This window comes from Asparagus officinalis, chromosome 6 (assembly GCF_001876935.1).
Source record: "Asparagus officinalis chromosome 6, Aspof.V1, whole genome shotgun sequence".
Taxonomy (NCBI): domain Eukaryota; kingdom Viridiplantae; phylum Streptophyta; class Magnoliopsida; order Asparagales; family Asparagaceae; genus Asparagus; species Asparagus officinalis.
Window position 1 is genome coordinate 30024619 of NC_033799.1, and position 24333 is coordinate 30048951.

General features: G+C 35.2%; 2 protein-coding genes and 1 pseudogene across 11 annotated transcripts; 2 read left to right on the forward strand and 1 right to left on the reverse strand.

Annotated features, from left to right (window-relative positions):
• On the forward strand, nt 935–11770 carry LOC109845248 (protein MEI2-like 2). Of its 9 annotated transcripts, XM_020414478.1 has the most exons (13): nt 937–1137; nt 2542–2583; nt 2680–2811; nt 2888–3336; nt 5700–5858; nt 5937–6053; nt 6144–6295; nt 7521–7612; nt 7795–8783; nt 8871–8951; nt 9220–9288; nt 9490–9663; nt 11231–11770. In XM_020414478.1, the coding sequence occupies exons 3-13, from the start codon at nt 2700–2702 to the stop codon at nt 11357–11359; spliced, it is 2523 nt and encodes an 840-aa protein (XP_020270067.1). In that variant the 5' UTR covers nt 937–1137; nt 2542–2583; nt 2680–2699; the 3' UTR covers nt 11360–11770. The 9 variants fall into 9 exon arrangements, with proteins under 9 accessions (XP_020270065.1, XP_020270061.1, XP_020270058.1 ...); XM_020414476.1 differs by lacking the exons at nt 9220–9288; nt 9490–9663; nt 11231–11770 and having other exon boundaries at nt 935–1137; nt 7795–8746; nt 8880–8951; XM_020414472.1 differs by lacking the exons at nt 9220–9288; nt 9490–9663; nt 11231–11770 and having other exon boundaries at nt 936–1142; nt 7795–8779; nt 8866–8951.
• On the forward strand, nt 13767–15371 carry LOC109844966 (major pollen allergen Ole e 10-like). 2 transcript variants are annotated; one of them, XM_020414151.1, is made up of 5 exons: nt 13767–13850; nt 13936–14025; nt 14181–14209; nt 14425–14659; nt 15075–15371. In XM_020414151.1, exons 2-5 carry the CDS (start codon nt 13950–13952, stop codon nt 15098–15100), a joined length of 366 nt encoding a protein of 121 aa, XP_020269740.1. In that variant the 5' UTR covers nt 13767–13850; nt 13936–13949; the 3' UTR covers nt 15101–15371. The 2 variants fall into 2 exon arrangements, with proteins under 2 accessions (XP_020269740.1, XP_020269741.1); XM_020414152.1 differs by having other exon boundaries at nt 13810–13826.
• On the reverse strand, nt 17180–23333 carry LOC109846000 (annotated as a pseudogene).

Consider the following 24333-nt stretch of genomic DNA (forward strand, 5'->3'; position numbering starts at 1 on the left):
TTTAATTTATTACGTACATTGATTATTGCTGATTATGGCAGATAATCTCTTTCCTAATAAGAAAAGATGACTGTAAAATCATATTATATAATCTCTTTGTTCACATTCACAAACTTTAAGGATTATATAATAATGAAATTTCTATTTTCCACTATCAAAGAATGATACATATGGAAGCATCTAAATTGGTTGATGGTAGTACTATCAATAATTTTGTTTCATGTTTCTGAGCGTGAGCTTTCAATACGAAATCTCGATATCCTTCTGGTGCAGTAGGTCCATTTTTTTTCAAAACTTGCTAGGTTATTGTGGACTATGTGCTGAATGTTTATTGTGAGTGGACAATTACAAATCCTTTAAATGGTTTGTGACTAGTGTGAAGATGATAGGGTACTAGTCCATAATTTGATGACCGTCTAGATCCCGTTACAAGGCATCTCTTCTTTTGTATTCTTCCATAGGCCCATTCATTAACTTCTCAGCTGGTACCATGAGAGAGAGAGAGAGAGAGAGAGATTAATGGGTATCCTTGTCATAGGAGGGGATTTCCTCCTATGACGCCTCTAAAATCACATGATTGAACGACATTGTGGATGATCCGCTCCGTTGAACTTGATCTACATATTCTAAAACCCTAACACACCAAGTTTGGGGTGAATCCGTCGTTGTTTGACCCTCTATCGAGCCATGTGAAAAGTTCTATTCATTCAAAACCGTTAAAATTGATACGAGTGGATTGATACGAGTGAATTAAAAGCTTTATTTTCTGGTAAGTTTACTCCTTTTAATTGTTGGACAAATTTATCCATGTCACTTTACTACTATTTCTTTGTCAACATTAAAAAAAAAAAAGAATTACCATGTTCCCACGTTCCAAATTTAACACTCTACACAAAACTCTTAATAAATACCCAGGCACTCCAAAAGGCTAAAGGTCCTCTTCTACCACTGTCAACGGACGCCAGCTCCAATTTAAATACAGCAGAATCTCTCTCTCTCTCTCTCTCTCCACCTCCCTCCTCCCTCCGTCGTTGTCTTCTATTGCTTCTTTCTTTCTTCCTCTTCGACTGGAGTGGGATTCTAGGGTTACGTTGTCGAATCGAAGTCTAGGGTTCCGACTTCGGGTCCTTCGAACTGGTGAGGTGTCCTCTCGCTTCTTTTTTTTTTTCGCCACTTGAAAGTGTGAATTTTAGATTCTTTTATGCCACCCTCGGTGTTGGTCGAAGTATTTAGCTGTCTGTGTCAAAAAAGTTTGGATTTTTTATGACGCTGGTTGCAAATTGATGGGAGCTTGATCAGCCTGCAATTGGGAATTGGACAATTGATGAGTAAGGGAAGGATAATTTTGGTTTTGGTTAACTTGATTCTGAAATTGGAGTCGGAGCTGGGCTTCTTGTGTGTGCTATTAGGATTGTTTCTGTTGGTTTGTAGGATATTTAGATCAATATATACATATAGATAAAATGTTGAGGATGAGTTGATCCTGCTTTAGGAACTACTTCTTCAACTATTAATTGGTAGTCGTATGATCACATGATCAAATTTTGTGAGGTGTTATCTGTAATGAATTAAATTTCCTGCTGTTTTGATATTGGAATTTGATTGAACTAGTTGGACTTTGGAAATTGGTAGAAAATGTTTATTTTTTTCATTTACCCATGTGAGTTCTTGGTGATTCCTATCTATTTTTATCTCTTTTTTTACAGAAGGAAGGTGTGAGTTCTTGGTGATTCCTATCTATTTTTATCTCTTTTTTTACCGAAGGAAGGTGAAACTAACCTTCAAGGAGGTGAATTGGATAACCATTGTTGAGAACAATGTTAAATTTATGGTAATTGGTGTGCTGTTAGGACTGGAGATTTTTTTTTTTGACTTGGGTCTTGTGAAATAAGAGAAGGAATTTGGGTGTTGCGAGGTGCTTATGTGTGATAATGATTATTTCTATCTGTTGTAGACTTTCTAAAGAAATATATGGGTAAAAATGAAGAACTAATCTTTCTTTTGAACTACTTTGGAGTATAATTTGTCAAAGAAAATTTTAAGATTTTTTACTATTAAAATCCTTGTTCCATATACAATTAAGAACCTATTAACTTTTTTGATACATTAAATTTAGGATCCATGCTAATGAATAATCTGTTTTCTAGTGTCAGTAATGATATTTGATTCATTTTGTTTTTAATACTGGAATTTCATTTATTTGTCAAGGCGTTCAGAAATTGGAGTCAATACGTTTGATTGGTGAGATTTCCATGTGGTTTCTAGTGTTGTTATGTTTGGTATAACTCCTCCATCGAGTTGTTTGTCAATTTATAAGTCACTTTGATCTCATTTAAGCTTAGCCGTTGCCCACTTTATTCTAAAGTGGACTTCCTAGTTTGTTGGTTAATGTCAGGCAGACTTGAAGTGAAATGAGAAAACAAGTGTGCTACAATACCCTTTGCATGTTATGATCATAGAATTATAATAGAATCAAGAAGTATTACTTTCAGCAATTCCTTTTTCTTATTTCTAAATGTTCTTTCCCTTGTCAAATTGCAGAGACTATGCTATAGTTCAGTCTGCAGACCCATTAAAGAGCAGGTAGGCTGGCATAAAGATCCGTTTGTTGTTTCTGGAGCTCCTTATAGGCGAAGGAATCTATCTCATGAATCTAACATGGTAGATTATTTTTGTTAGACCCTTCAATTATCTTACTGATGAAGATTGGAGGCAATGCATGGGAGATTCCATCTGGATCCAATGCCCGTCATGGGTCAAATGATGCTAGTCTCTTTTCAAGCTCATTGCCAGTCCTTCCTCATGAGAAATGTGTGTGACTGGTATTTTTTATTTTCTGGGTTCTTTATTACTCAATTTGACTTTGTGCTTTGGCATTTCCACGTAGTGAAATTTGCAGATACAGATGGAGTGCAGTCTGTGGATGACGTCTCATATGAATTAGATAAGCTTAAAGATGCTATGAATGAGGTTGACCTCCAGGAGCTTGGGAGCTTATTACCTGATGATGAGGAAGAGCTTTTAGCAGGCATTATGGATGATTTCGACCTTAGTGGATTGCCAAACCAAGTTGAGGAATTGGAAGATTATGACATCTTTGGTAGTGGAGGAGGCATGGAATTGGATTCTGATCCTACTGAGAGTGTAACTATTGCTTTGGCAAGAACAAATATCAATGATGGGCATGTGGGAAATGGCATTAGTCATTATGGCCTTCCAAACGGTGTCGGAACTATTGCTGGTGAACATCCTTATGGAGAGCATCCTTCTAGGACATTATTCGTGAGGAATATTAATAGTAATGTTGAGGACTCTGAATTACGTGTTCTCTTTGAGGTAATAATTGTACTGTTCTGTGAGTTCCTTATAGTTTACTTATATTCCTGTATAAATTGATCTGATATTTCATTTCGATGTTTTTGCTAGAATGTGATACAAATTAATGCACACATCTCAAAGATACCCTTCATGTGTAGCACGAATCTCAGAGCAAATTCAAAGGCTAAAAAAGTTGGTGGACAAGAGTTTCTATCCACTTAAGTTTATAGGAGCTTTACACACACGCACACATATATTTGTAGTCTTGTTTAGCTGCTTGCATGTAATGTTTCTTCGTCATATTCTGACATGCATTTTTTACATTTTAAGTTTTTGGCCTGATCACTGTTCTTAATATCTAATCTGCTTCTCTGACCAAGTTGCTTCTGTGAGAGAGTGTTCATCCCCATAGTTGGTTGGTTTTGCTATAACTTGTTTAATTTTAGTCAAGAGGCAGGATATGTTTTCTAGAATTTGTTTAATTTTGGCATATAAATTATCAAAGAGAACTGTTAATAGCTTGCAGTGCGTGCTATGTATAAAGAATTGTGGCTCAGTACTTGGTTGACGGTTCATTATGGATGACCTAAATTCTTCAAATAGTGTCATTAGTAAGTTAGACTGGCATAAGCTGTGGGAAATTAAACCTTTGCTATACTACTTTACGTGTTCTTTACCATTCCAAACTCAACATAATATGACATTGTATAGTGGATTAGTAAATTTGAGGATGGTTGTAGAGATTTGACTCTTAGCATTTGACTCTGACAGATGTTGAGTTAGTTGTTTTAATTTAGTCAATTCTTATAATGAAGCTGCTCAATCCAAGTACTAGTTGTTGCCACAGATATCTTATGCGAAGATGATGATTCATACCAAATAATTTTCTCCTTTCAGTCGCAGCTGAAATTTGAATTGTTATTCGTTTGACTATAAATGGTGGATGCGTTTGTAGCTTCTATTACTAGAAGAAGCTCTCTTCTAGGCTCAATGAGACACCCATGATTATCAATGATATCAATGATTATTTGCTCGTGGTTATGATGTCTTTATAATTTCTATTACTAGAATAAGCTCTCTTCTAGGCTCAATGATACACCCATGATTATCAATGATATCAATGATTATTTGCTCATGATTATGATTTTAACCTGAAGTCACATTTCATGTGGAGGTATTTCAAGCATACACTTATAAATGGCATGTACTAAAACACTCACAAAAGCACACATCTACATATTATATGCACAAGTTGACACAGACAGAAATACATTACATGAATTACTAGGCACATACGTGTCTTTTGTGTTTGTGGTTACATATTTATATATCCATAAACACATACATCCAGGTGTGCACAGGCATATTTTCTGGATTGGTTGTTGATCATGTATTTTTCTCTTACAAGTTTCCTTGTTGATTAATTGCAGTGGGTGATGGAGACCTCCTGTGAATTTATATGCTTTAGGCACAATCGTGCGTTTTAACTGTTTCTCTGAATTCTATCTATTTCCTCTGCTGGATTTGTGCGCGCGCGTGTGTTATTGCTTGAACTGAGGAGTGTGTTCATATAAATAAAAACTGAGTTTATTCATAAGAATTTAGAGGTAACTTCAACTGTGTTGGAGAGATCTCTTTGAGATGGTTTAGCCATATGCATGGAGAATAGTATGATGTCTTAACTGTATGTCTTAGAACAATATCTAAATGACTGATGTACCAAACTAGAAGCAGATTAAAGCAGTCTGTAACCGTGTCATGGAGAAAAAGGATTGCATTTCTCCAAAAAAGTTAACACGCTTTTAAAGTTTTTGCCATTGTTGTTTCTTTTATCCATCACTTTCATCAATAGACTTTGTGTAGAAATTATCACAGCATGATATGCCAGTCTGATGACTCCCCCACCCTTCTCCCTCCTTACTGGCCTCCTTCCTCCCCTCTTGCTACCCTTTGTTATTATCTGTTTACTCATTCTTCCTTTGAGGCACCACATCCAGAGTGGTTTCGGGAAAAAAAAACAAGGAACAATAATCTATTGTAGTATTTTAAACCTAATCTGCAAAAAGAAAATGTTCCATAAAACAACATTTCATTTACAAAGTATTTTCTAGCATAGCTTTAATTTTGTTTATCTTGCTCTATGTGTAAATCATAAGTAGTATATAATCTTTGAGCTAATATTCATTATAATATATTTTTTACCAACTTACATTGAAGAACTTCCATTTGCGTCACCATGCATGTGCATGCCTATAAAGCTACAACAAATATATTTGTTATTTTGTACCTTTTCTGATCCATCTTTTACTTCCTACAACACCACTGCATCATAGTTGCTTACATTTATCTGTTTTGTGAGCTTGTATTGTTTAATCTTACAGCAATTTGGGGACATACGCACTTTGTACACTGCCTGCAAACACAGAGGTTTTGTGATGATTTCTTACTATGATATCCGAGATGCCAGAACTGCTATGCGTGCATTACAGAATAAGCCTTTACGACGACGGAAATTGGATATTCATTTTTCAATTCCAAAGGTTTGATGTATAATACATTGTGACTTAGATCCTGTTTTAATTTGTATATAATACACTGTGATTTATATCTTTTATTAGGATAATCCATCGGATAAGGATATGAACCAAGGAACTCTAGTAGTTTTTAACTTGGATCCATCGGTCTCAAATGATGACCTTCTTCGTATATTTGGTGTATATGGAGAAGTGAAGGAGGTACAAAACGACTCAATTTTGTTTAATTTGTTGCAGGGTTTCATTTAATACATTGAAGATATTATTTATCTAAAAACAACATTCTTTCAGATAAGAGAGACGCCACACAAGAGGCATCATAAGTTTATTGAATTTTATGATGTCAGATCTGCAGAAGCAGCCCTTCGCTCATTGAACAGGATAGACATAGCTGGCAAACGCATAAAGCTGGAACCTAGTCGACCTGGCGGAACCCGTAGAAAGTTAGTATATAAATTTGGTCGCTATCTATTCTCATTTTTGTTTACACTAAACAGTTTATTGCTAACAACATTCTTCTTCATTATGCATTTCTCTTATTAGCATTTAGTGCTGTTTGATCTATCTGCACCTTATTGTTTTGTAACCTTACCGTTTGAAATTTTATAAGTCAAAATCTTTTGAGTCCTGTATAATTTTTTTTGACTGAAAAAAGTTTGTTTCTCCTAAGCACATTGGTATGAAGATGGGAGCAAGACATAATACAGTTTAGAGACTAGGATAAAGTCAACACAACCTCCAACTACAGATTTCAACCTAGTCAACTTGAGCACCCCTTTTCAGGTCCACCAAGATAGCATCATTTTCAGTGACCTGCACTCAGGATCAATGCTGCCATATCTATTTCTCTCATTAATTACCATATTTATAATAGCTTATGTAAGCTTATGGATCACAATGACGCCTTTATTTTTCTTGTTAAATATTTATTTGTTTGTTTTTAACCTATTAATCTAAAGGTACTTTATCACTTTATTCAGTATAAAAGGTATAAGCTATTTAGATGCAAATGGTAAAACTTTTAACATTTTCTGAACAAAATGGCTAGAAGCAAACTTAGCAAAGATTAATGCCAAAGGTGTGTACAGAAGAATCCATGGTAAAACTTCAACAGGAGAGGGCTTGCATATGAAGGTTGGTAATGGTGACCCTTTGAGCGATAAAGGATTCCTGTGCATGTTTGCCTCTTTATAGGGTATGGTGGCTAGAAAAGTTTTAAACAGGTCGACATAAGATCATCTGATCGTGGTTCCCAGGATGGGTACCGCCCCTCCTTTATTATCTCAAAGTATTAAAGTGCATAATATCAGGTAACTGAGGGGCGTCAACTGAATCTTTATGTACACATAGAAGTGCATAATATCAGGTAACTGAGGGGCGTCAACTGAATCTTTATGTACACATAGAAATGGGTGATCTGAATAGATTATCTTGACGCTTCTAAAGGGCGTCAACTGAATCTTTATGTACACATAGAAATGGGTGATCTGAATAGATTATCTTGACGCTTCTAAAGTAGTTAGTCTCTCTCTATTTTCTGTCAGTCCTCTGGCGCAATTCTCTGTCTATTATTTCCTGTATCTTCTGGATTTTTGTTTATGTTTTACTTAAAGTTTCTAAGTAATTATTTATCTCCATAGTTCTGAGTGGTATTCCTTGTGCTTCTAGCTATATGCAGCAGTTGACCCAAGATATGGAACTAGAGGAAACCAGAAGTTATAGGCATCCAGTGGGTTCACCTTTAACTAGCTCACCTCCAGGTTTGTTTATTACTCTTTATTGGCTGAAATTTGTGTCCTTTTTAGCCTTAAACCGTGTTTCATGCTGCAAGTTTCATTATTCTGACATACTGGATTGGATGCTACGACAACAGGTGCCTGGGCACAAATCGGCAGCCCAGGTGAGAGCAGTCCACATACTGGATTGGATGCTACGACAACAGGTGCCTGGGCACAAATCGGCAGCCCAGGTGAGAGCAGTCCATTGCAAGATATTAGTAGGTCTCCAGTGGACACTCATCTTGGGGGAAACCATTTGCCTGGATTGGCTTCTGTACTTTCCCCCCTAGTATCCAGCTCTATGAAGATTGCACCTATTGGAAAAGAGCAAAGGAGAACTAATTATACTGACCCAATGTTTGCCAAAACTAGTGCATCACAAGGGATGTCATTTCAACATCCTCGCTCCTTTCCAGATAACAGCAGTGGAATAATGCAGAACATGGGCTCAAGCCCCAGAAGTCTGTCTTCTTTTGGTCCCTCAACTTTTAATGCATCTGGCATTGGAACTTTGAGTGGACCGCAGTTTCTATGGGGCAGTCCTACTCCCTACTCAGAGACTTCCCAGTCTTCTGCTTGGAAATCTCCATCTACAGGACACTTATTAACAGCCAACGGTCATGGGCTGGGAAAATCTCAGGGAGTTCTCTACCCTAATCACCCTGGCGCCTTCCTTGCTTCATCACAAAGTCACCATCATTCTCATCATATAGGGTCTGCTCCATCTGGTTTTCCTTTCGAGAGGCACTTTGGTTACTTTCCTGAATCACCAGATGTTTCTTTCAAAAGTCCAGTTTCCTTGGGAGGTGTTGGAACAAGCCAAAATGAGGGAAATTTAATGATGAATTATGTTCGCCGTCCAATAAATCCTGCGGCTTCACTATCAGGAAACATCTCCGAGACTGGTTCACCAAATTTCAGAATGTTGCCATCACAGAGAATGGGGCCTGGCTTTTATGGGAGTGTGCCATATCCTGGCTATGGAACCATTGGCTTTGAGGGTTTATTAACTGAACAAAGCCGTAGTCGGCGAGTTGATAACGGCGGGAGCCAACTTGATAGCAAGAAGCAATATCAGCTTGATTTGGAAAAGATTGTCAGTGGAGAAGATACAAGGACGACTTTGATGATAAAGAACATTCCAAATAAGTATGATCTTTTAAAGGAATCGGAATATAAGCTTGGTTTGTGCATGATATATTGATCTTAATTCCTGCTGTTGATCGCTGCTTCAGGTACAACATCGAAGATGCTGCTGGCAGCTATTGATGAAACTCACAAGGGGACTTATGATTTTGTTTACCTGCCAATAGATTTTAAGGTGATGAGAATTATGTTCATTTCTTCCTGACAGTTGATCGTACGTATAAATGTTTAATAACAGTTAATCTTGCATATGCCATATCTTGTTCTTGACCTCAGCTATTTGTTGGCCATATGTTTGTGCAGAATAAATGCAATGTCATATGCCATATCTTGTTCTTGACCTCAGCTATTTGTTGGCCATATGTTTGTGCAGAATAAATGCAATGTCGGTTATGCTTTCATAAACATGGTGTCTTCTATTTGTTGGCCATATGTTTGTGCAGAATAAATGCAATGTCGGTTATGCTTTCATAAACATGGTGTCTTCTTCTCACATTGTCTCATTCTACCAGGTAATTTCCTCAATCCCATCTTGTCTTCTATACTCCAGTGAGAGTTGCTAGTGATGTATAGCATGAGCCAGCATTTTTTCACCAATAAAACATAAATCTTGAAACCCCAACAGTGTTTTATCTATTATTAGTGAATCTTAACTTTTATCTATCTGCATAGCTCAAATTGAAAGCTTTATTAAACACTTCTGTACTTATTAGACATTCAATGGGAAGAAGTGGGAGAAATTTAACAGCGAGAAAGTTGCATCTCTGGCATATGCACGAATCCAGGGCAAAGCAGCACTTGTCAGTCATTTCCAGAATTCAAGCTTGATGAATGAGGATAAACGGTGCCGTCCTATTCTGTTCCAAGGATCAGAAGCTGCTGATCAGGTAAAATAAGTTAAAAAGATGCTGAAATTTACATAAATTTCATAGTTCTTATAGTTTAAAATACAATGAGTCACAAATGCATGTGAAAGTTTGGCTTGCTGAAATTTACATAAACTTCATAGTTCTTATAATTTAAAGTACAATGAATCACAAATGCATGTAAGAGTTTGGCTTGTGTTTGAATGTCCAATTTTACTATGCCTTAGATGTTTGTTACACAACCCATGACACGAAGATGCACATAGTAATACAATTTTGTGATATTCACATAAAAGATGCATATGCTTTAGTCCAAAACTAAAGTTTCTCATATGACCCTTAACTTGGTGATCTTGGCATTTATGCTTGAGTACCAGTTTGCCAGTTTTCAATGTATAAAAGTAATTCCATAAATTAGTGATTTTCCTGTTGTTTCCAGAAGTTAGTAAATTCAAAATCAATTGAGATGTTTCACCCGTTCAACAGAGGATATAATGCCAACTAGGAGTGACAATAGGATTATGATTAATGTAGCAAAGAGGACAAGAGATAGGCCTAAGATAAATTTGTTGGAAGCAATTAATAAGGATATGATGATGGTTAAAATAGGAGATAGCTTACACAGCTTGATTGAAGAAAAAGGATTCACGGAGCCAGTCCCAAACACTGAGAAGAAGGCTTTGTTGTTTGTCTGTTTGTTTGTTTGACTATTTCCATCAGTCTGTACCATACTACATGCTCTCAATGCTGCCCTTCCACTACACCAGACCTAGGAACTTGTGATGAAGGTTGAGGGTTATAATTTTATACTAACATGAGGTTGAACGCCTTTTTCATGGGTCAAAACCTGTTCTGTTTTATGCAATAGTACCTTCTTTCTAATATCTGCTTTCAACTTGTGTTTGGTGGGGTTTTAGCGTGGGTTGCTTTGATATATCTTGAAGTGTATGCTATAACTCTGAGATTGTGGTGAATGTTGAGGGTTTTCCAACACTAAGCAAATGAACATACGAGATGGCTGAATTATGTTTCACTAGACAGGGTCTGTTGGATAAAGTTCTTTTATGCAGAACATTCTGGTGGGCTTTTGTGCTTCTGTAACTAAATGATCTTTCAAATGAACTCCTGATAGCAATATTAACTCCATCAGTAATATGGGCTTTTGTGCTTCTGTAACTAAACATTGAACATTTGTTGTTGCATACTCTCCATCAGTATTTTCAAAGACAACATATATTGTACTTCCTTCTATATTTCCTTAAGTATCACATGAAAATTCATCCTTTCAAGTTTGAAAATATTTATTCACCTCAAATTGTGCATAGAGGACAAAGTATATTCAGCTGCCTTTTCACAAAATCTAATAGTTTTGTAAGATTAGTTTACTATTTACCACCTTTCACATGTGAATAATAAGCCAACCAATTCACATCTCAGCTATACATACATTTAGAAGAATGCATACATGGCCTTTCTAGATTTGTTATGGATGTCATATTCAACATGTGTTCATGCGATAGCACGATTGTCATCTCCGTTTTTACTAATCTTACCTTCGAGGTATGAGTTAAGATGCAATGTTATGCAGGAACTATTCTCACCAAATGGTATGGAAGTTCGTGCATTCGATCAAGATGCCAGTGTCTTTGGAGACTCACCAGAAAGCTCAATGAAGAAAAGCCAAATCGAGAACCCTGGTGGAATTATAGAAATTTGAGAAAAGCAAACCAGGTGCATGGGGTACTAACTGTCACAAGTGTACAAAATAAAGTTTGTTTTTTGGGGGGTTTGAGAAATATGCAGCTGCAAATGTACAAAAGGGCGGAGCTGCGTTTAATTTGTATAGCTGACAGCGGTTACATGCTAGACCTCGTAAAGGAATAGGCTGGAGGAACCATATAGATTCTTCCGCTTGCTTCTTTTGCTCTCTCCTGGTGCATTATTTATGTAAGTTATCATGGAGATTGGAAGGGTATATTATTCACTGGGATGTAACTGGATTTGTGTAGATTTTTGGTCCTTTTCTTTTGGGGAGTTGTTTTATGTACCGAGTACAAGTCTATGAGAAACTGTTGATTTTGCGTTGTACAGATGAAACTGAAATAATGAAGGGATATTTATGCAACTATCTCTATTGGTCGTCCACATATTAGTGTGTAGAATTTTGTTTTGATTTGTACGATGTTTGGAAAATATTTTTCAGTTGTGTTTCTTTAGGAGAAAAGTAAGAAGTTGCCATCCTGTTATCTGCAAAGTGCTATTGAAATTATACTGATTTGCTAGACGATGGTACATGGGGTACTGAAGCGTTCACTGGTCTCAATGTTATGCTTTGTGTGTTGTCAATATTTACAGAAACTCGCAGGTTGCACGGATATTCCAAATCTCTTGTTTGAAATTATCATAAAATTTGAACGCTTAACACTAATGCACTCCCTCATAACCTTTTATTGTGCCAGCTGTTTATTCATGCTACTTCTCGTATTCTCTTTTATTGAATATTTATTTCCTATTCCCCATTTTAAAAGAGTAGTTGTTTCCGATAGAATTATCACTATATTTTGCTAAACTAAACTCATTTTCATTTAAACCTTGCTATTTATTTGAACATGTGTACGCTAATATTTTTTTATTAAGACCCATGCATCGTGCAGGTAAACCACTACTCTTGGCGTCAAAAACTTTAACCAGAACTTTAACCAGAACTGCTCATGATCTAATGACCATCTGTTATATCCTTAAATCAGTGCAAAAACAAAAGTAAAAGTTTAAAAATAAACAATGAATACACACTGATTCAAGAATTTTCTCTTTTTTGAAATTCCAGGCTGTCCACTCGACTGGATCCTTTAACTTCCACCCTTTTTTCACTTCCCCATATATTAATTATTAGTAAAAGGGTGCAAGTGTTCGTAGTTCTAGTGCATGCAATGTTCGTAGCTGACTCACTGCCAGGTCACTCGGGGCTTCTCCCAGTAAAAGACCTAAGCTTTGTCATTTATTATTAACATCCTATGACAAATTTTCAAAACCATCCCTTTTTAAAATTTATTTATAAAAAACGACCCATTTCAATCTTAATTTCAAAAACCGACCCAGTTGGTTGAAACTGGGTCGGTTTTTGAAAATTTTTTTTTTCAAACTTCACGGGAGTTGAACTCCCGTGAAGTTTTGTTATGAGAAAAAACTTCACGGGAGTTCAACTCCCGTGAAGTTTGAAATTTTTTTTTTCAAAAACAGACTCAGTTTCATCCAACTGGGTCTGTTTTTGTAATTAAAGTTGAAAATGGTCTTTTTTTTGGGAATAAATTTCAAAACCGGATGGTTTTGAAAATTTGTCTTAAACACTGATGAATGCACTTTTTCTCTTTTCTTACATCCTTCTAGTTTCTTGTTAGAGAAGTAACCTTTCCAGTTGGAATATCATTAAAAATACATGAGGTAATAGTTGGTGCGGGTCTAATTACCAAAATCTCCGCCGTCCATTCGAATTTCAAGGGATGAGATACGATCACACGGGACTTCCATTGTTATTTTGAAACCACTCGTCTTAAAACCAGTATTTGAGAGCTACTATTATGATAACGGAAATCCTACAGACTGTATCTCATTCCTTCAAATTTAAATATATGGTAAAGATTAGGGTAATATGTTTTGCTGACGGCTGATTTATTAGTTGTAGCTGAGCATTTAGAGGCAAAAATAGTATTAATATCAATAATGAACGAGTTTAGGGCGCGTTTGTTTCTTTCTTTTGGGAGGAGAAACCCTGTCATAATTCTAACTTTTGTCAGAATTGTGGCAGCTTTCAAGCCAAAACGCCTCAAATTAAGGCGTTTTGGCTTAAAAGCAGGGTTTCTCCTCCCAAAAACTGAAAACAAACGGGCCCTTAGCATTACCTAAAAAAACCACAGAGGACCCCATCCAACCCAAATTTAGCCCTCCGTACATAACTCTGCTTTCTCTTTTGACCATCTCTGATTGCTTACCAATCAAAAAGAGGGAAACGAAGTCATGTGATAATCTCACTACGCACAACTTTTTACAGTACCACAACCCTCTCTATCTTACATTTGGATCTATAAAGCTTTTCCTTAAACATTACTCTCTTCATCACAAAGAGACTAAACTTGTACCACAATCCATCTGATCGACTGTGGTTCGATCATAAGACATAGCTGTCGGTATAAAAGCAGTCAAAGCTCACTGTTTGTGAACTGAAACTCTCATTCTCTCATTTCTATTTGTGAACTGAAACTCTCATTCTCTCATTTCTATTCTCTTGCTGCTTAGTTGAATTTAGAAGAATGGCAAGAGGAGTCACAGCATTACCATCTCTTTCGCTAATCTCAGCTGCACTCATCCTGCTCCTCTTCACCTCAGGTTGTTGATTTCACCTTCATTTTCATTTCCCACCCCCCTTCTCTGAATGATGAACAAAATTTGTCACAATGTACTGGACTCCACTGCACGTCTTCTCATTAGAAGGCAAAATCCTTCCACAGAAAGTACTGATCTCTGCTTATTTATTTTGGCAGGATCAACTGTAACATCAGCTCAGTCACAGGTACTCAAAGAGAGGATATTTTACAGAGTATCCTTCATTTTCATTTTCTCACCCTCTTTTTCTGCTGTAATCTTCAATTTTTCAACTTTTCAGTGAAATACTACAGGGAGAGTTTATGTAATTTATCCGGGGAAAAAAATGTTGCGATCTGGATACTGATTCCCCATAAAAATTGCACGTTTACTAAGCATCAACTTTTTTTTTGTTTTTGGCAGAAAACTTGGTGTGTTGCAAAGCCTTCTTCAGATGAAGCAACTCTTCTCGCAAACATAAACTATGCTTGTTCTCAGGTTGATTGCGGCATTTTGCAGAAGGGTTCCAATTGCTACTATCCTGATACTCTCATGTCTCATGCTTCCATCGCAATGAATCTCTACTACCAAGCAAGTGGAAGGAACAGCCCCCCCTGCCACTTCAAGGATTCTGCTCTCGTTGTCGCGACCAACCCGAGTAATAATTTCTGACAATTTTAGATCATATTTCAATATGGGTTACTTGCATATACACTACCAGCTCTTGAGGGGGTTAGCTACTTACTACCTGTGAACTTTTTTATTAGCACTAGAGTACCCTCTGATAATCATAAATTGTTCTCTCTCTATTATCTGTATCGGTACTACTTAGGGGTATATGCATTTGTAGGAGATCTCTCTACAACACCTATAAAATAATACGTGTCACTTGACATTACAGATAACCGAGAGATAACTCTGTTTGGACATTAGAGTCTAGTGCTAAGTGCAGAGCTTCGGGGTCATAAGTTGCTAATATCTATAGTACGGAAAGTGTATTTGAAGTTCGTCCTTCCAGTTTTAGGGTTCTTCATCACCTGAACATTTATAAAATGTGTTGATCTTGTTCGCAGGTTTTGGTAGTTGCGCTTATGCCTGATATGCATTTGATCTATAAACATGAATTGGCTCTTGTTATTCTTGTTTTACGGTTTGCTCAAATTTTCTCTCGAGTACAGATTGCAGATGGCAGAATAGAAGATATATTCATCACTAGTATGTGTCATTGTTATTCCAGTATGAAAATCTTTTTAAGTCAGTCATTTTTATTGAAATGTGGTTGGCACATAGAATTACATCGGCAAGTTTGTATCATGGCTCTGTTTAAAACTTCTGTTATCACTTTTCAAGACTGCAAACAATAAACTTCTTTCAAGGAAACACATGATGATGCAATTTTCATAACATACGGTATGGCAATCCTAGAAATGTACTGAGCCTTCATCGACGGAGCAACAAAAATTGGCAAACTTCGTCCAAATTTTTAAAGAGGCTATAATAACTCAACAAGAGAGTTCTGACTCGTATGGGATAAACTGCATGACAAACTACAACGTTATAACCCTACATGGTTATACTATTAAAAATATATTGCAGATGTGAACCGAATGTCATACAATGAAGTTTTTGCAAGGAAACACCTCAAGGTATAGAGTCTTCCAACATACAATAAATAAATTTAAAAAAAAAGAAAAGGTTGGATACAACAATCCTTGAAACTGAATCATACATTTTACCAGCGTTGATCACAGAGAGGCAACAAACACTTTGAACTTTTATAGTTTGCCAACATTCTGAAAACTATAAAATATACTCATAAATAGGTTATACCCTTGAACCCTGTAGCCTGGATCAAGTACACTCATGACGCAAACTCAGGTTTCAAGCATTCCAAAAGCTATCCACGACCTTTAATTAAAATCATATAAACAAATCATTCTGATGAAGTTCATATCAAAGTGACAGAATATAGAACAAATTTTCACTCTAGACCCAAATGAGCTTTTAATTATCAAAATCGACCGTTTTTTTTAATTATCAAAATCGACCCGTTTTATGCCACGTAGGCTTAATCTCGTTTCCTAATTAGTCGGAGTTGCCAACCCCGACTGTTTAGGGTATTACAAATCGGGTTTTAAGGCTTCTAATTGGGGTTTAACAACTCCTAAACAGTCGGGGTTGGCAACCCCGACTAATTAGGAAACGAGATTAAGCCTACGTGGCATAAAACGGGTCGATTTTGGTAATTAAAAAAAACAGTCGATTTTGGTAATTAAAAGATCATTTGGGTCTACAGTGAAAATTTATTCCAGAATATAAGCATCACGTAAGACATATCTGCTGTTTTCTTTGCTATTTATGTCTTCAGTTTAAAGCCGCAGGCTAATCCTCCATAGAATACAATTTTAGCGACAGTGCCCGGTTACGCATTTGAACTCAAATTCTTCGTGAGTGAATCAAAGTACTCATATAGGCAATCGCTGAAATAGACTGCAGCAAGTAAAAAAGTACATTTTCTGCCAACTGATTAGCGACTAGGGGTGGAAATGAACCAAATAATTAACAAATAGTTCGATAATTGTTCGAATAACTATTCCGCCATATTCGATTCGGTAGTTCATTTACCACTAAACAAATATTTTTTAGTATTCAAGTTTATTAACAAATATAATTAACCAGACGTATATTTGATTTATTTGTCTATCAAATATTCGTTTGAATTTTGATCACAACTTATTATTTGTATTATTGCACATATGATGTTATATTTTTAACCCACTTACTATTTCTACTTAAGTTTTATATACTGGTTTTAAGACTTAAATAATCTTAAATCTGTTTTCTAATTAAAATTTTGATTTAAATATATATACATCATATATTATAAAGGAATAATTTTTATTTATGAATTTTAATACTATTTGAAAATCAAATTCTTTAGAGGAATAAATATACTTTGATATTCGATAAGTATTCGTGAATATTCATGAATATTTATCAAATACCAAGTATTCGAGTTCGAATCCGAAAAACTAGATATATGAATATTAAAGTCTGCATTCGAATTCGATAATTTTAAACAAATACAAATACGAACACCTTAGTATCTGATTCGATCGTTTACCACCCCTATTAGCGACAAGGAAATTAGAACAAAGCTTGATTACATGCTAAGTACTCTCTCCAACATCTTATATTTCTCAACTCAAGCTTATAATTCCAATAATAGTACACAATGCTTAAACTGAGAAATTACAGCTTTGAAATTTCAAGAATAAGCTTAACCTGTGTATTAAACGCCTTTCCGGTACTCCAGTTGTTTTGTATGCTCTAAAAGGACCTGATCCATATAGCAAAACATATGACTGGTTACTAATTCTTCAATGGTTTGAAATCAACATGCAAGCAACTTCTTAAATATGATGATGTGAGAAAAATAAATGACTGATGGAATGTGATTAACACATAAAAGGAGAGCAAGTGGGGCATCACTTCTCGAATGTAATGAGCTATTGCTTTGCATCCTTCGATTGCAAGTTGCATGACATTTTCAAATATATCCATAGGCAATTTTGCATCCATCTGAAAAGTGAGACAACAAGATTATAAGTACTTGTGAAAGTAATCTGAGTAAGAATCAAAGTGAAAGTAGGCATAAGCTGTAGCCCCTCTAATCATGATTTAGGACTCGACCAGAAATAAAAAGAATGTCAACCTGCAGATGTAGCTCAAAGAAGAGGGGGGAAAAGTCCACAAGAGAGAGACTGTTCTGACATAAATTTAAAAGACAGTTTACTAGAAAAAGAGTTCTAGAGAAAGCATTTATATTAAAAGCATATGTTACAATAACATGGGTACCGTTGTGGGTACAGGACATCACTACATCTATAATTTACATCAGATCAATATTGTATTTTCATTCACATGTTGAGGGCTAAAATTCCTACAACATGTTTATATTTCTTCTATAATGTAGATTATAAATTATGCACCTGCTCGTTCTCCTAAAATTCCTACAACATGTTTATATTTCTTCTATAATGTAGATTATAAATTATGCACCTGCTCGTTCTCTAATTTGATTCCAAAAGATCATTTAAAATATCTATAATGTAGATTATAAATTATGCACCTGCTCGTTCTCTAATTTGATTCCAAAAGATCATTTAAAATCATACTTCTGAACCAGATCAGGGTTGAAATGAACCCAACCCATATCCAACGAGTTTCAAGAAGTGAAAGTGTAGGATATACATTAAAAAAATGTCTAATGAATTAAGACATACATATTATATAATTGATCACATTTTTGAATAAATGTCTGCATATGTCCAAGGAGTGTTCAAGGAAGTGTATGTTCCTGTTATGGGTATAGTACGTGCCAAGTACGGTTTCAGTTTCATGATAGAAGTACCCGTGCAACATAGATAAAACAGAATGCTTGTTCCAAGAGATGTCAGAAAAGAAAATATATGTTTGGAGATTGAAAAAAAAAACAGGTTGGACCTTATGAATTTTGTTCAAATTAGCTCCAAACAATATCAAGTACTAACATCAGGAATAGGGTGTTCCAACTCCGAAGATGTACAGCTATTATGAAAGTCTCAGAACGAGAAAGGTAGGGGAAAGAAAGGTAGTAGGAGAAGAATGAAAGATATGGAGCCAAGAGACTAAAATATATGAAGCTAAGGGTTGATGTATATGGTGTCTTTACTCTATCATAATGTGAAGACTTAAACATTAATTCAATAACTTTCTCCACGAAAAAAGGGGGACACATACAAAAAACAGAATTTTTTTTTAGATATAAACCACTTAGCTTAAACAAACCTAAAAAACAACAAGGTAATACTCTCCAGTATGCCAAAGTCTCAATATATTTTGTTGTTTTATTCCATAAATTTATCCAAGATAAAATATTGTCGAGACAAGGAACTTGAAATTACACTAAAGTGTACTAGAATTTAGACCAACCTACATATCATAAATAAAGATACCCAATAACATTCAAGCAGATAGCACAAATGCAGCTATATATTCCTAAAATAGACGCCAATATCGTAAACAGTAGTACAGACCTGAAGAAGAGTCACTTTGTCCATCTTTGCTAGTACCCAACAGTGACATATGGACCCCCAGCATTATCTTCAATGTAGTTCAGATCTGTTCAAAAATAGTCAAAATTCTATAAATTAGATTCCGCTCACCAGGAGTTTAAGTTAGCACAAACATATAGCAAATGGTCAGTATTCTGACCTAGTAAAGCCGTTGTACAGAGATATCCAGCACTACAGGAGGTTACAAGATCACGCATCGGTATCCCTGCCTCTGCTAATGCTAATGTTGCAGCATTGATGCAGGCTGATCTCGTTCCTAAATAAAAGGAGTGACATTCAAACTTAATAAAATATTAGCATTTCAGTTTGTAGGAGAAGCATGAAGATCTATGGTTGAGAAACTCCAAACTTTAACAGAGTATACTCACCACCATCAGCTTGAAGAACTTGAACGAATATATCAATCTGTAAGTATATAAATAAAACATCACATATATTAACCACCATAAAAAAAAACTTCCAAGTAGATTTCAAAAAAACTAACCTGGGATCTTGGCATTAGATGGGTCATAATACATGCCTCAATTGTTTGGCGAATTACTAAAGATATTTCTGTAGACCGCCTTTCATGCACAACAAATTATGTATGTTAATCAATGTGTTACTGTGATATAGTAGCTAATTAGCATAATTTTGCATGTAAAATTCTCTCAATTCATATTCTTTGATGTCATTGTCCAGTGAATGTCCCAACAAAATCTTATAAGGAATATGGGAAGATAAAAAACCCGTTTCATGCAAAGAATATATACAGCAATTTACAGCATGGGGAATATCCACTTCTGAAAGCATAATAGGTGTTTTTCCTTTACCAAGGTTGAAGGAATAACAAGCCATATTTCAAGATGGACGGGACATAGGAAATACTATTTACTAAAAGGTTTATTAATCTACACTGATACTTGAGGAGGTGACAGTAAACAGTGACAGATATGGAGCAATAGAGATGCACTACAGTTAGCTGTTCTAAAAATATTTAAAATAATTATGATCTATAAAGGATGACATATGAAGTATCTAAGTTAAACATATTTCATTAAAGAGAAAATGAAAAAACATTTTGGTGACTTAAAGTTCCATGAGTAAGAAAAAGAGTTGAAAACCATCATCAGGAGAAAATAGTGAATGAGAACAATGGCTTCATGTATGAGATACTAAAACAAGGTAGAGATAGAAAATAGAGGGAAAAAATGTCAATAAAATACATAAGAAATTAGAAATTCAATCTAGCTAGATAAAACTGTGTAATTACAATAGTAAAAAGGTAAGCATAACAGGATTTCAGTAAATATCTGAAAATTGTAAAGCAACTCAAAATTTCTTTCTCATGCTTTAACATCTATATCACATTATTGTAATTTATATAATCATGTAGGTTCACACTTGCCCTCCAAATTTAAATTCTCTTCTCTTATGTCTAGTATGACCTGGTTACCGCACACAATCGGATGGACCAAATTTCTCTAACATCTAAAGACCCTTCACTACCTAACCTCTATTGACAAGAATTTTAGTAAAACTATGACAAGAAATGAACTTTACAGTGCAGATTAATATAAAAAATACCTAGACACTATCATTTTCCCTACCTTTTTCTTTTGAGGAACCAGGGCAAGATGCGTAGGAGATTTATTGACTAGAGAAAATAGATACAGAATAGACGAAGAGGAAGAAGGAGAAGGAGAAGTACAATAGGGGAGATAAGATGAAAAAGTCTAAAATCGCTTTCTGCAAGTTAGCTATCAAATCTAAAAAACTACTTCAAATGTCTGCAGGGAAACCCATTTCCTTATCATTCGCCAAAATTATTTCATGCACCTAACAAGTCCTAGCTCAACCACAACTATGTCTAAATGAACATCTAAACAGATAAAAAGAAATAGCACGCAAAGATATGCTTCAAATATTTTTTATCAAGAAAAGGAAATGCATCAAAATTCATTTTATATCTTAAAAGTGATGCACCTGTCTCCCTTGGGTTTTCTGATCCGGTCTCCTGTGCTAAAATTAGCCATGCTATACTCGCAGCGTACCTAAATTAAATTTCAGAGGAAGAGAGAACTTTAAATGGAAAGAAAAATCTAAAACAAAATTAGTTCATCGGAGAAAGGAAAATTAAGATAATGTACCAGGGCTTGGTCGTTAATTTGCTGGCTCCTGTTCTGGACCTGTATTGTAAGCAAGCAATTTTACCAGAATGAAGTCAGATATTTAAGGAAAGAGGTTGAATGTGATACAGTGATTTCTTTACAAGATTGACTTCTTAAGGATCTTGATCTTACAGTTTGATGCAATTCAGGTTATAGATTTGGCAAAAGCACATAGCTTCAAGGCCCTTGACTCTTGCAGACCAAGATTTTGGGATTTAATTTAAAAGGTTTGAAATTTCATGAAAGAGTTTTATTTAGCTTTTAACATTAAATGATGAGAAGAGAAAGCTTACATAGCTCTTTTTTACTTGCACTAGTCCTCATTAACTAACTTAGATATATACAGCAACTATTAATTCACCTTTAAAGCTTACAAATATGCATCCCATACAGGGCAAAAAGTTCCTCGGTACGTTGTTTTAATACACTTACATTGCACAAATAATAAGGTAGGTTTCTCAATTGATCTTTTAGATTTATAATAAACCCCTCTCATCTTGAGGTCCATTGGGAGAGCCAATAATGACAAACAGTGGACAATTCTAGTCCAAAAATAGCCCAATTCTGAACTAACAAAAAACAACAATGAAATAACAGAAGAAATATGATTCAAGTTCTAATAAATAAATAAATGTTGACCAAAATTAAATTACACAAACAAGAAATATCAATCATCCTTCTCATTCCATCACTCATCAGGCAACCAATCCCAACAAATAAAGCATACTGAATCACAACCTCCTGAAGAACCTCAAACTCACAATAACAACTAAAAGTCATTGCCCATCATAATGCACATACTTTCTTTGTAATGATTCTTTGTGATATGTAAGACAAGATTCTCAATGGACTACAATTTACATTGAAAGAAACAATAACCAATTATTACTTAACCACAAAAAATTCAACTAAACTTTCCATAATTAAAGAAAATTTATGGTTTTGAGAAGGATGCACTAAAATGACTAAGCTTTGATGACTGATTTATGGACAACAACCTAAGTCAACCAAATGGGCATAAAATAAAATCCTAACAAAACTGAAAGGCACCATCGATGAAGAACCTCTTAGGAATGATAACCTATGTTGAAAGAAAGACTAACAAAACATTAATTGAAAGGAAGAGTTTCGAACAAAACCAAATATCTAACAAATGATCGTGGTTTCGAGTTAAAATTGTTGACTTCTAACAGTAACAAACAAAATCAACCAATTTTAGTCTACAATCCAATTATTTAACCTTTTGGAGAGAACTATTCTTGACATGGTATCAATTGCACAAGGTCCTCTGTTCAAACATCATACTTGTGATATTTTAAAATTTATTTATTTATCTCCCATTTATTTTGTCCTTCTAAGCGAAGTCCAAACCTTGAGGTCTGCTTAACTTTAGGATAAAATGCTTCTTGAACAAAATGGAGATTAAAATAAAATGATAACAAATAGAAAAACATCAGAGATGACCAACCTCTCGAGGCCCATAGACAGCAGCAATGACCTTAGTGTTCCCCATCTCAAACAAAGCGGACCTGCATTCATCCCAAAACTCAAAACCCACTCACTAACTGTTTATTCCACTCTTTTTGCACAATAATATTTTTACAAGAGTAAATTTTAAAATCCCCTAAGAAATTCAGAAAGTTACACAAACTTTGGCATTGTTTTTTTTTTGTCGGCAACAGATGCATGCCTAGTCAATCTCTTTATCATCTACTTTAAAATGGGTTTTGTGAAACTCCCCAAAGTCTAGGGCGTTTTCTCTAATTCTCAAAGTTCATAGGGTTTAATGAAATTTATTCACATACAAAAAATCAGTATGTAATCAAAACAAAATGGGTAAACTTAAAATTTCATATCAAATTAAAAAAGGAAATCACGAGAGAGAGAATTTTGTGAGTACTTCATTTGGGCGGCGGCCATCTAAGCGAAATCCTGTGAGCGGATTCACGTACTCCATTACTGCGCTGTGGAGTTTTCTCTGTAATTGAAGGGGACAAATTTGGGAACGAGGGTTTATGGTTTTAGAAACCTGGAAGCAATGTGATCGGGTCGGATCCAATGCGATCGGAAGTGAACCCGAGTTCATTGGAGCTCACTCATATCTGACCTGATTGAATCGGGTCTGAAACCCGTTTACTTTTCTCACCTATAACATCCTTTTCATTTTCCCATTTTTTCCCCCAGAGAAGAGAAGGAACCAAATCTAGTACTGAGTTACTCATATTCCAATTCCTACACAATTAAATTTGGATGGGTAATTTAAATGAATCCAAATTTGAAAGTTTTCTGTATTTGGTGAATTTTCTTAGAATACTAACATATATATTTAGTTCAATTGAACAACTTTCTACATTATGTGACTAGAAGGAGATGTTAAAAATTTTCAATTTCATGATCATCCATATTCATGTTATTGTGGAGTTTTCAAATAAAAATGTTTAATGATATGTGCGCCTATGTATCCGTATATACATACTTATACGGATATGTTATATATCTAAATAATATACTGAAGTCCTCAGACATGTTATGCATCTTCGATAAATGAGAATTATGCATCTTCAGTCATAGGGGGAAAGAACCGATGAAGCCAGTTTAGTAACGTTTGATGAATTTGGTTCGGACGCATGCACATAAAATCGATATTACGTGCTGCGTATCTTGATTAACTAAACTGCGTATCCTTTTCATCTTGAACAAACAACTGTATATACTTTTACAGGTTCAGGAAAGACCTGTAAATTGAGTAAACTGGGGAATTCTCAAATGTGTAGCAGTGCCGGTTTAGCTTCAGATATTAATAGTCGAAATGTTATAAAAAATGCGAGCAGTTCATAGCTATATATTATTTTTTTACTTTTTTAACATGTGTGTTGCGATGCGACAGAAATTTTCACTGTGTTATCAATTTCTGGGGATGAAATATCAAGATTATAGCATATGAAACTTTGCTAGCACAAGCATAGGTTTGGCAAAAGTAAAATCCTATCAACAGCCAATTATTATAGATAAAAACTGACAGTAAAACTGTACACAACTGTCATAAGCTTAACTAGGTCTCTAGT